Raw genomic sequence first — 13,839 nt, forward strand, 5'->3', positions numbered from 1 at the left:
CTAAAAAGCAATAGCTTTCCTGTACAAAACAAATTCACTGAGAGAGAAATTATGGAAACAACACCTTTCACAATAGCATCCAAAAATGAAATAGCTATCAGGAATCAATCGAATGAAAAAGGTAAAAGATCTCTACATTGAAAATTATAGCACTCTGAAAAAGGAGATTAAAGAGGATAACAGAAAATGGAAAGATATCCCTTGCTCTTGGGTAGGAAGAACCAATACAGTGAAAATGGCCATTATTCCAAAATTGTCACAGATTTAATGCAATCTTGATCAAAATTCCAACAGTACATCTCATAGAATTAGAGAAAAGAATTCTAAATTACATTTGGAACCAGAAGAGATCTAGAATGGTAAAGGCAATTCTGGGCAACCAAAGCACAGGGCCTTACAATCCCTGAATTGAAATTAATACTACCAAAGCTACTTTGATAAAAACCAGAACTGCAGAAAGCAGACCTGAGGATCAATGGAACAGTTTAGAAGATGAAAAAACAACTCCAAACACAGTCAGTCACCATATCTTTGACAAAAGTGCCATATATCTTCACTAGAAGAAAGATAGCCTCTTTAATAAATGGTGCTAGAAAAACTGGCTTTCTACATGCCAAAGATTAAAATTAGACCCATATCCCTCACCATGCGTTACACTAAAATTAAAATAGATCAAAGATTTCAATATTAAAACAGAAACACTAAACCTGCTGGATGACAGAACTCTTGAAGACACTGGTATAGGTAGGCAAAGACTATGAACAAAACCTCAATCATACAGGAACTATGATGAAGAATCAACAACTAAGATCTCATCTTACTAAAGAGCTTTCGCACACCAAGAGAAATCAGCAACAGAGTGAAGAGACAACCACAGTGGGCACAAAGTATGGGGAAAATTTTTTGCCCGTTGTTCCTCAGATAAAGAGTTACTATCTAGAATACATAAAGAACTAAAAAAAAAAAAATCAGACCCCAAAATTTAAAGAACCAATTGAAAAATGGGAAGCCAAAATGAATACTTTTCAAATGAAGAAATAGAAATGGCAGACAAACATATGAAAAAATGTTCAACATTATTAATCATTTGAGAAATGTAAGTTAAAACAACTCTGTGATTTCATCTCCCCCTAGAAAGAGCAGCCATCATCAAGAAATCAGTCAATAACAAATGCTGGTAGGGCTGTGGGAAAAAAAGGAAACCTCTACAGCTGGTGGCAGTACAGTCTAGTGCAAGCACTGTCAAAATCAGTGAGGAGATTCCACAAAAAATTAGGATTAGAGATCTCACTTAATCTGGCTATTCCTCTTCTTGGTATCTTTCAGAAAAAAAAGCATCACACTACAATGATATATGTACACCCATTTTTATAGTGGCACAGTTTGTAACAGCCAAATCCCAAATGCCCATCAACTGATGAATTGATAAACAAAATGTGTGTGCATTTTTAATACAATTGAGTACTATGCCATAAAAAAAGATAAGCTTGAAACATTTCTAGGTAAATGGATGGGCCTTGAGAACATGCTCTTAAGTATAATAAATCAGACACATGTGCAAATACAGCACTGTTTTTCTGGTGTGAGAAACCAAAAGTGTAAGTAAGGACCAAAATGTATAATACATATTGTGAAACAGGAAGACGATGCTCAAATGTGAAGGGGAACAAGGAAGGAGCGAGAGGGACAGGAAGGAAGGAAGGAAGGAAGGAAGGAAGGAAAAAGTAAAAAAAATAAGGAAAAACTTTTGTAAATAAGGAAAGGAAGAAGAGTTGAAGGGAGAGGAAGTAAATGGGGAAAAAATAGAATTAAGCTATAGCATGTACAGGTTCAAATGCCCTTTGATGAATGTGATCATTATGTAAATCTAAAATGTACCAATAAAACAATTTTCTTTAAAAAAAATAATCACCTGGATACCTGGATGTTATAAGCCTAGGGGCTAAAGGAGAAGGCAGGCCAACTAGCAGAGGATGCTGAAAGGGGCTGACTGAGCCAGCCCTTCAGCAGATTTACTATGAAATAATCTGTGGTACTGTCTACCATCTAGTGACCATTTTAAGTCTATATTCCAAAACTTGCTCAGAAGGCCATCATAATTTACAACAAATGATAGCTCTTTCTGAAATTTACCAGAGAGAGAGAGAGAGAGAGAGAGAGAGAGAGAGAGACAGACAGACAGACCTGACTTGACTATGTATTTTTTGAGTGAAAGGGCAAGGCAAGATGATTTAAACAAAAATACAGTATTTCTTACTCAGGACTTTTAAGAACAAATAAAATGCCCTCTTGGAATAAATACTGACTTGAATTATAAATATGATTTACACATGTATATTATTTATATATTAAAATTTAAACTACAGTACAGTATTCTGTAAATTACAGTGACAGTATTTGATTAACACAGTTTTGTATAAGTACCAGCAGAACTATTTAGAAATTTATGAAATTTAGTCTGAGAAATATACTTTTTCCATAGATGAGAAATTAGGTAACATCATTATTTATTGATATTGCAACCAGAAGTTTCTATAGTTGAATAAAGATTTACCAACGCTTATCAACCACCATCAGTTTCAGCAACTATTCTGAAGAGAATCCCTGAATTAGGAAAGGAAAACAGTAACATGAAATACAAAACTCTCATGAGTATTATCTGTGGCAATTCATTGATGATTACTCTAATTCTTTCCCAAGGTAGCCAGATGAGTTGTTCAACAACTAAGCTTCAATATTCATTCAGATTTAACTCTTTAAACACCATAACACCTTAGGACACTGGACAATGTGCTATCAGTCAAGTTGACTTAACTGAGTATTAACTCAAGAATCTCTTCTCCACTTTTGGAAAGAAGACAAAAAGGCTAGATATCACCCCAACTATTGTTTAACATCCATCTGAACAGATTGAATTTAAGGAAGGTTGATTCCCCTTCTCCCAGAAGGGTGCAGTAAAGTTCTGGCGTCACTTCTGCCGCTGGCCCTGGATACCAAGCAAAAAGCTGACAGCCTGTACTCACGCAAATGCCCAGCACGCCTGTCCCCATCCTCGCACGAAGTGTCTAAGTAACAGGAAGGCGAGACCCTACAATTCTGCCCCGAGGGTATGGCTTGGCTCCAGGATCATCTGCCTCTTCCAAGGACCCTGCAATAGGGGAAGACTGGCCCCAAACACCTTTAGGACGTGGCTCTGCTGGTCTTCCTGCTGAGCCCTTGTGGCTGAGCACACCACCTAGAGTTGAAATTTGATCTGGAGTCTCAGTGTTGGTCAGCAGCCGAGTCACATGACTGTGACCTGAAGTCCCTGGCATCCTCCCCTTAAACCTGACTCCACTCCTGGACGCCACCCACAGGGCTCCTTAGCAGTGTTCATTAACCAGACTAATGGAGCAGAAAGCCAAGTCTGAGCTGGCTGTCTTGTCTGGAGGCATCACTCTGGAAGATTGACACAGTCGCATGGTGGTTTCAATCTGCAGGCACACATCTCATTTTCCTTCTGAAGCAGGCTTCTAGTCTCCCCTAATAACCTGAAAAGGTCTACCAAAGTTTCTTCCCCTGCACCCTTATCCTATCACAATTGTTTATTTAAATGAAAATGCTGTACTTTGTGGAGTTATTGTTTCTAATCACTTTCAATTATCTTGCATATTTTGATGATAAACATAAACATACTTCTAGACCTACATAATTTTAAGTCCAATGATATGCAGTGTGGAAAATTAGCCTATAGCCAGATTTTCAGTAATTCTATTCCTTTTCTTGTGTCATTAGAAAAATGTGACAGATTTTAATTTCCAAATACTTGAATGAAGACAATATATCCTTTCCTTATAAGCCAGAAGGAAACTATCCTATGTTTGTCATTTGTTGCTGTTAGAAAATTTAAAAACATATATGGCACAGTTAAAGAATGCTTATTAATATGCACATGTAATGTTTAACTTGATAAGATTTCAGTTGTACCAATAAGGCATAATAATGTTATATTTTTAGGAGAATGGGCAAGCAAAAATGGAAAACCCCAGCTCTCATTACAATACTTCCTTTTAAAAGCAATATTCCATGTGTGCTTCAGCCAACCAGCACTATCCTCAGCACAACCACAATACAAACTCATGCTAATGCAAACCACAGGGCTTGGTAAATGCACATTATTTCTATTTGTGCATATAAATACATACTTCTATTTGTGCATATAAATTACACAGACTCTACTTTTATGAGGCAGAATACAACAACCCAAATTTAGTAAAAGGGAATGAAGTCAAGAGAGTGAACAAAATTTTCTCTGTTAAAAAGTTTTTCTACTTCTTTAATTTAGATTCAGATTTATGCTTGTCACTGATCTTAGAGAATGGGGATGATTGCTAAAGAAAATTATCAACAAGAAAAACTTTTAAATTTTGTCTTCTTTTTTGATTATAGTACTTAATTACCAACCCATCATGAAAAACAAATCCTAAATATTAGGCCACCTATAGGCCTATCATCTAACACCACCCAATCAATAATCTTTACCTACACTGGGCAGATGCTGAGACACATACTATGCAGGCAATGATAAGACATAGTACCACCTCTCTTGAATACTACAACAGGGGTTGACAGGAAGTGCAAATCATGTATCAGGATACACTATCAAAAATTATGGCACCCTGGCCTAGTGAATACTTGAAGCTAAAGGAATCTGAGAAGTGCAGAATCTGGAAGGCCATTTTCATCTTTCCCTGCCGTTCAAGCCCTGAACCAGGCCACAGAACTCTTGGAGGATTTTCTGACCTTTCCCTGAAACAAGTCAGAAGACCTTAACAGAGAGACGTCCTTCCTCTCCCTAGAGGAGAACATCAGTTTTTCTGAAGAAGGGGGGTATGAGGAAAAGCACTGAACAAACATGCCTTGCTAAATTTACCTCAGTTTATCATAATTAGATCATTCCCCTTTGTCCTATCATAGTGCTCCAACATAAAAGCACACAGGTTTAACAAGTTCTTTGGGTTATTTCTCTATGAAGGCTTCTACATCCCACTAAAGCTATTAAATGAATTTGAATTATTTTTATCAGTCTGTCTTTGGTTATAGAGGCATCAGCCATGAACCTAAAATGAGTAAAAAGTATTATTTATTCCTCTACACAAACATGTTAATAAAGAAGCCAGAGAAGTGAAAGAAGAACAAAGGATGTCCACCAATGTGTCACAAACCTACTAGTGTATTTCAGCATATGTTTCATGCTTGTTTAAAAACATATTTTAGATCTTATTTATGTATTCCTAAAGCCCTTGTAATTCCCTAAGTGATGGATGACAGAATCTTGTGTTACAATATTTGGTCTTAGTCCCCAGATCCTGAGGGCAAGAATCTTAAGATCCTTGGAATCCTTAGAGCAATAACAGTACCTTTTGTATGCAATGCGATGACTGGTGGCTGGCGCCCTAAGACATTTTGAGGATGGGGGCTGGTGCAGGTGACACAATGGCTTCCCCGACACTAGTTTCAAAGTATAAGACAGTTTAAGTTTCAGATCCTTCCCTGACCTCTGGAAGAGGGAAGAAGGGCTGTAGATCAAATTAATCATCAATGGCCAGTGACTTAATTATACATGCATAATGTAACCTCCATAAAGTTCCTAAAATCGAGGTTTGGAGTCCTAAGTTGGTGAGTTCACAGAGGTACTGGGAGAGCAGAACACTAAATGCTTCCTGTCTTGCCTTATGTATCTCCTTCCATTTGGCTGTTCCTGAGTTGTATCCTTTATAACTGTTAGGCTTTTCATCTAAAAGTCTTGCCAAACTCTCATGTGTTCAGAGGTAGCACTTTTGGATGTCCACCAGATCATGAGGGTTCTGCCTTCTGGACATCATTAACGGTTTTATTGGAAAGAATGGATCAGTGAAAGAGTTCTGTTCTAGAATAAATTATAGGACATTATGGTGGTCTACCATGGCAGAAAGCCAACCTAAGACAACACTCTAAGGACCACTTCCTCTTCCTTTCTCCTTCAACCCTGATTACAACTTCCTCCTTCCTTTCCCTGTGTATACAAATAAAATTCCAATCAGTTCCTCATGTATCATAACTGCCCACCCTGAATGCCACTTCTGGTCAAAGGTCACATATATTCCTCTGCCCCTATTCAGTCAGAGGAAAAAGCCAAAATCCTGCGGGTTGTAGGCTCCTCTCCACACCCTCAATAAAAGGCCACTTTCCCTTTTCTTCTGATTCTCTATTGTGCCAGAAAACTCTGGCAATCAGGAGGTGGGGACTTGAAGGGAATGAATCACAGAGGTGTAACCTTGGAGACTATACCTGCTTTCCATTCCCTTCCTCTTGGCTTTCTCTCTCTACTGGGCTTCCTGACTGCCAGGCGGTGAGCAGCCTCTGCTACCATATGCTCCTGCAGCAGTATGTTCTGCCTTACCAGAAACCTAGAACCAGTGAAGCCAACAGGCCATGGACTGAAAGCTCTGAAAATCTGAGCCATCCTTCTCCTCTAAGTCGCTGATCTCAGGTATTTTGTCAACAGTGACAAAAAAATAACACAGTAACAAACCAATAACTGTAAGTAAGCTGTTTTCCTGAGTCATGTGAACCATCCTAGCAAATTATTAAATTCAAGGATAGGGTCATGGGCACCTTGATTTAAAGCTGTTTGTTTAAAAGTATGGAGGCCCAGGAATTGGGACTTGTATTTTGTGGAACTGAGCCCTTAACTTGTGGGATATGATACAAACTCCACACAGTGTCAGAATTGAGCTGACTGTACAATACTCAGCTGGTACTTGAAAAAACAAACAAACTTACACACTTGCTTGTCTAAGTAGTCTGTGGTTAGGAACAAATTACAGTACAATTATATGTCTTGTCATCATTTCTAGTATCTATCTATCCATCTGTATCTATATCTGTAGATACAGATAATTTGTATTGATTATTATTGCATAAAATAACATACTGATAAAAAGCTAGTCCTAAATTTAACTTCTTTACCATTAGAAAGTAACATTAGTCCTATGCTTACAAATTTTTATCCTTATTCTTCGCCTTAATGACTAGATGTCATTTATGAAATGAAACTACAAATTTTTAAACAAAAAGCACTAAAAGACACTGCATTTCAATATTTCTCCATGGAACATATATGAAATTAACATTTAAAGTATTGTTTCCTAATTCTAAAATGAATGCAAATTATTACAGTTCAGAAAGTTTTCTCTACTGACATAAATATGCATGATATATATGTATTCCTAAACATTGATTAACAAAGAATATTAAGACATTTGAGCTATACCCAAGAAATTCATTGATATCAAATAAGAGCACTACTTTTTTCCCAGAAAGGACAGAGGAATTGTTTAAAAGTGCTTTTTGAATAAACAAAAATACCATAGCAAGACAAAGAATGTCCTATCTTCAAAAAGGTCCTGGCAACTCACAAGAAATGGGTCAAGCTGATTTCACAACTCAGTCAGGCCCCTCAGATCATGTCATTTGAAACACCCTTTGGCCCAGGAGTAAACCAAAGAGGCTAGGTTATCCTGTGGTCTCCAAAGAAGCTAAAAGTGCTACAAAATTAAACTTTCTCAGCTAACGGAGAAGTCTGTCTTCAAAGGATAAAAATATCCTCAGCTGGAATATAAGTAAGAATTTTAAGAAGCATAGTAATCTACAGAGTGCTGTTAGCAATGCTGCAAGGATGAGAAGACCTCATGGGGTGAGGGTGGGGTAGCTGCAACAGCAACATCACCTGAGGCTTACTGGAAAGGACCAACCAGGGAGTTTCCCTCCAAGCCAGGTATTTTCTACCCCAGTTGTGGCCCCACCCCAGCCTGGACCAGAATCATGACATCCTGTTGACTGGATATCAAAAGTTATTTGGTCAGTGACTATTTAATATTTATGTAAATTCTTTTCACCAGTTAGAGGATTTAAGGTTGTTTGATTTTTGAATCCTTGAAGATAGGACCTATGATCCACAGGCCTGAAATATTTACTATATTTCAAAGATAAAGATTAATGATCCTTCTTCTAGGCTATTCATCATTATTGGCCATGAAAAATCATATACATATATAAATATGCTTTAACTCTGTGGGAAATAGTAGGAAATAGGTCTTGGGTTTGTTAATATACTGTGTTACCACTGACCAATTACCTTCTGATAAGACTACTCTTACCCTCTTCTAATTATTTTCTGAGGGACTCCTATAAAAAAGGTCATTATATCACTAATGTCTTGTTCTAGATTTTAAATGTATTTCCATTCCACATGAGGGAAAAACTCAAACCAAATACACTCATGTTCCTGGGAAAAATAGTTATTTCTATACCCCTGAAAATGAAATAGTCAACATAACTAATTTTAAACTTATACAATCAATGGGAAATTTGTCTTAGTAAATGGTTTCGGAAGTCTACTACATCTCCAGCCTGCCCCCGCCCTTTTTTTATTTAGAGACATAGTCTAAGTGTCTAAACTGCCAGGCTGGGCTCAAATTGGCAATCTTTCTGTGTCAACATCCCAGAGTGCCAGGATCACAGGCATATGCCACAACACCTGAAGTGGTCTCATTATTCTTTGACACAATTTATACTTTAGATACCCCAATTTCACGGGATACTATTTAAACCCCATTGTTTAATCTGAAGTTCTCTTACTTCAGCACTAGCATGTGTCCTCCTTTTTCTCCCAGGCCTGTTTACCCTTAACCTTAACTTTTGACTTGCTCCTTAGCTGAAGCTGGCATTTTATCCTTCAAGCCAAGGTACAGCCACTATGCCACTCTCCTCTACCACACAGAGGAACAGAATTTACCTCTCTAAATGGTGAACAATAAAGTTGACTCTGGAATAGGAAACTATTTCTGTCATGATCACCATAACATCTGACCTGATAAACCTGAAAAAACCCTGCATTTTCTCTCAAAAATAGGGTTATTTTGGCACTAAGCTTGGTATAGTTTAAAGTTTGAGTATCATAAACACTTGTGTGCCCATGACTAGTCTAGAAGTTATGGCAAATTGGAGTAAGGAAATGGTGTATTATTTGGACTGTGAAATGTGTACAATTTTGAGGTACAAGTCACAAACCCTATGAAGCCATTCTATTTGGCCACTTCATGCCATCTGAATGTGACCTAAATGGCAATATATAATTTAGGAATTGCTGTTGGTAGCAATCAACACAGTTACTTTAATACCTATTTTTCTTTACTCTGGCAGCTTCATAGTTTATAAAACTGTATTACTTAAGTGATTACACCTTAGTAGAAACTTCACAGGAATACAACTTTAGATTAGTTTTATCAATCTGATATAACATTTTATTTTGATTTAAATATTTTAAAGTTATAAAAATAACTATCCCACATGTAGGATACATACACACATATATAAACAATCATATATATATGCACATATATATGGTTAAACTAACAGAAGGAATTGATTGGGAAATGCAATGTGTTGAGCAGAAAGTTGTACTTTGGTTTAGATAGAATTTACAAAATTAGATACAGAAAGGGAGAAAATTTCAGTGAAGAGTGCATACTAGGATCATTTTCATGTAGGTGAAGGTGGCTGTGGCTCCCTCTTGCTTCCTTAAATCTTCTAAGAAAATCGCCACTGCCTATTCATTCTATCTTTGAAAAAATTTTAAAACCCATTTTTTCTGTTCTCATATTCTTAAAAATTGAGGGACTCACCATTATTCCTCTTGTAGAACTATACCACTGGATTTCAAAGGTCTACGATGTGCCATATAATTGTATTTGAATTTGGAGGGAATGTGCACTGGTGACTATTTATATACCTGTCTGCTACACACCATGGACTGTTTCTCCTCCACTATGTCCCTCTGCCATGTTGCCTTCCCTTGGAGCCAGCCAGTTGTGGACTGAAATCACCACAAACTGAGAGCTTAAATAAACCTTTCCTCCTTAAACCTGTGAGTGTCCAGTATTTCATCCCAGTAAAAAATAAACCTTTCCTCCTTAAACTTGCGAATGTCCAGTAATTTGTCCCAGCAATAAGAAACTAAGACGCAAATACTGCACCACTGAACTATATCTTTATCATAAATTAAATTCTTGAAGCAATTATTTTGACTTTCTAAAAATAAGAACCCAATTCATAATGATGTATGGATGGCATAGAGACTGCAAGCCTAAATAAATAACGTAGCTTATATTATTAATAAAAGAAAAATTGTGCCCTACACCAGACCCAGGAGGAATCAGGCATATTCCTGTCTCTAGTCCCTGGATTCTCTACAGCACAGAGCAATACAGTGGACAACCAACAACCACCAGATTTCAGAAGAGACCACACAAAGAAGGTAGGTTTTGCTTCAGGATTAAAGTGTCACCCTACCACAGAGACTGGGGGACATGAAAATGGATCCAACACTTTCTAGATGACTCAAAGAAATTTAATATGAGTATCTGGAATTAGTAAAATAAATAAATAAGATACCACAAAAGGCAAAAACAAAAACAAAAACCCACAACAACAAAAAAACCCAAACCCGTTTATTAAGTAATAGTAGAAAACTTTTCAGATGTGGAAAAAGAATTTAACGTACAGGTAAATGCAGCATATAGAACCCTCAGTAGCCATTATCAGAAAAAAACAAAACAAAAAAAACAAAAAAAACTCCACACTACATAATAATTTTTTTTGTCTTTTTTTTTTTTTTTCATTTTTATCGGTACCGGGGATCGAACTCACGACCGCCTGCTTGCAAGGCAGGTGCTTATGCCGCTGAGCTAAATTCCCAGCCCCGACACTACATAATAATTAAAACACCAGAAATACAACACAAGAACAGAAGCTTAGAGTCTGCTACAGAAAGCAATGAATCACTTACAAAGGAAAACCTATAAGAATTACAAATTTCTTGACAACATTAAAGGAATAGAGAGCATGAGATGAAGTGCTTAAAGCTCTGAAAACCACCTCTGACCCTGACTGTTATATCCTGCAAAATTATCTTTTAAAACTGATAGAGAAGTAAGATACTTCCAAATAAAGAAACAAAGAAATTCATGACCACTGAACACTTCAAAAAATTCTTAAGACTGTCGTACAAGGAGAGAAGGAAGCAATTTAAAAATGTCTAGTAAAATTCAGATATCAGGTAGGGGTAGTTATTAAATTAAAGGGAAAGAAAGCAAAATGGCAATAGGAAATTAATAAATGACAGGTATAAGTCAGTACCTATCAATTATAACTATCAATATAAATGGACTTACCTCATCCATCAAAAGACACAGATTAGCAGAATGGATCAGGAAGCAAACTCCAACATATTTAGCATAAAAAATTCACAGATTAAAAGTCAAAGAATGGAAAACAACATTCTATGCAATGGAAACCTAAAAGTAAGCACAAGTAACTACTCTATTTTTCAGAATGGATTTTGAACCAAAGCTGATCAAAAAAGCAAAGAAAGGCATTATATATTGGTTGACAGAACTATTCAATCAGACGAGATGACAATTACAAACATATATGCACAAAACCAACCCTACACAACTTTATAAAACAAACTCTGATGGGCTAAAAGATCAGATAAACATCAATACAGTTATGGGGGGCTCTGAACCCTCCAATATCATAAATACTGTAGGTCAACTTAACATTAAGGCAGAAAAATCAGAGTTGAACCAAACAAATGGACTTAGTAGCTATACAAAGGTCCCTTGGTTCATAAACACTTTCGCTAGTGAACAATTTGGTTTACAAACAGAAGCATTTGGCAAAATATTGTTTTTGTTTGGCAACTCCACATTAGGTAATGGACACAACCATGGTCATCTTCCCTGCACAAACACAAGTGTGGCCACACACATTCTTTTTGGCATCATATGACACTTTCCCCAAAATATACCACATATTAATGAATAAAACATACCTAAGCAAATGAACAGGTATCAAAATTTTACATTTACTAACAGATCACAGCACAATGAAACTACAAATCATTTGCAAAAGAAACCACAAAACTATCCAAACATGTAGAAATTAAACATAACACTACTGAATAATCAATGGATCACACATGAAATTATGAAAGAATTAAGGCAATTCTTAGAATTAAATGATAATATCAATATAACATATTAGAATTTATGAAATGCAATGAAAGCAGGCGTACAAGGAAAGTTTATAGCTGTGAATGCTTACATCATAAAAATAGAATGAGCTCAAATAAATATCCTAAAAGTGCATCTTAAGGTCTTAGAAAAACAAGAAAAATCCAAACCTAGGGCTTGTTCAAGGAAGGTAATTACAAATACCAGAGGAGAAATTAATGAAATAGAGACTAAAAGTACAAACAGTGAACCAAAAAGATGGTTCTTTGAATAAATAAAGTAGCCAAATTTTAGCCAAAAAAAGACACTAATTAATGCAATTGGAAATGATATGGTGAAATCACAACAGATACTGCTAAAATTCAGACAGTTACTAGCAACTACTTTACAAACACATAGGCCAAATAACTGTGGAACTCAAAAAGAATTTATGTTCCCAGATATAAATGAACTGAATTAAGAAGACTTAAAAATCTTGGCCAATCCAATAAAGAATATATGAAACAGTAATAGAAAAATTTCCAATTAAGAAAAAGTGCAGGACCTGAAGCAGTCACACCTGAACTCTACAAGAACTTCAGGGAAGGTCTAATACCAACATTCCTCAAATTTTTTAATGCAATTGAGAGGGAAAGAGTACTTCAAAAATCATTATTAGACGATAACATTCTCTTGATCCTAAAATCAGACAAGGATCCAACCAAAACAAACAAACAAATATAAAAAAAAAAAAACTACTGGCAAATTTCTCTGATGAAGACACATGCAAAAATCCTTAACAAGAAATTGGGAAAGAAAATGCAATAAATCATCAAAAGGAACATACACAACGACTAAAAGGTTTCATTCCAGTGATACGTGAATGGTTCAACATAAGCAAATCAATACATGTAATTCACCACATAAACAGAAACAAGGAAAAACAGCACATGATCATCTCAGAAGATACAGAAAAAGTCTTTGACAAAATCCAGTATCTACAATAAAAACCCAGAAGGAAATAGATATAGGATCTACATGACAAAAGCCATTTATGACCCATTTACTGCCAAAATCATAAAATGGATAAAAACTGAAAGTCTTTCCTCTAAAGTCAGGAACAAGATGTATGGAGTAAGGATCAGGAGGAAAATTACCACAACTGCTGCTCAACATAGTGCTTGAAACATTAGCTAGAAAAATCAGCCAGAAGAAAGATAGAAAATGAATATGCATTAGAAAGGACAAAGTAGCTATAAAGAAGGATCACATTGAGATATTTATCAATAAATGGATGCAGCTTGAGACCATACTCATAAGTGAAATAAATCAATCTCGCATGTGTGAATACTGAATAGTTTCCCTAATGTAAGTAACGATTCAAATATATAAAAATATGTGGTAATCATGATTCCCCATTAGGTGGCCTTGAAGCCTTATAAAGTTTTCACTCATTAATTAGAAAGGCTTTATTCTGGGCTTCTTGATATGGAAATATTTGAAGCTAGAGTATATGAAGTTTTATCCAAATATTTCAAGGAAAAAGACAGACACTATGGTAACTACTATTAAGTCGGGTTATATGGTGGTGAAGTACTAGGTTGCTGAAACAGTCATGCTTTGACCTCTATTGTTATATTGTTATGTCCTGTTTTATCTCAATCTCCCCCTTATTCTTTAAAAAAATTATTTAGTTATTTCTTATGTTTGTTTTAATTAAGGGGAAAAATTTTAAAAATTAGGATATATAATAGTAACTCTT

At 35.9% G+C, this 13,839-nt stretch overlaps 1 protein-coding gene across 1 annotated transcript in view; it reads right to left on the reverse strand.

The window, feature by feature from the left end:
• Fam13a (family with sequence similarity 13 member A) overlaps nt 1–3,190 on the reverse strand; it is a 315,293-nt gene extending 312,103 nt beyond the window's left edge. The window contains exon 1 of the mRNA XM_063247270.1: nt 3,024–3,190. Coding sequence (XP_063103340.1) covers nt 3,024–3,050 — 27 coding nt within the window. The 5' untranslated portion in view covers nt 3,051–3,190. The remainder of the gene's footprint in view (nt 1–3,023) is intronic.
• Between the last annotated feature and the right edge of the window lie 10,649 nt (nt 3,191–13,839).

This window comes from Cavia porcellus, unplaced genomic scaffold (assembly GCF_034190915.1).
Source record: "Cavia porcellus strain 051 isolate PalLab524CR breed Dunkin Hartley unplaced genomic scaffold, mCavPor4.1 scaffold_4, whole genome shotgun sequence".
In the NCBI taxonomy this organism is placed as follows: domain Eukaryota; kingdom Metazoa; phylum Chordata; class Mammalia; order Rodentia; family Caviidae; genus Cavia; species Cavia porcellus.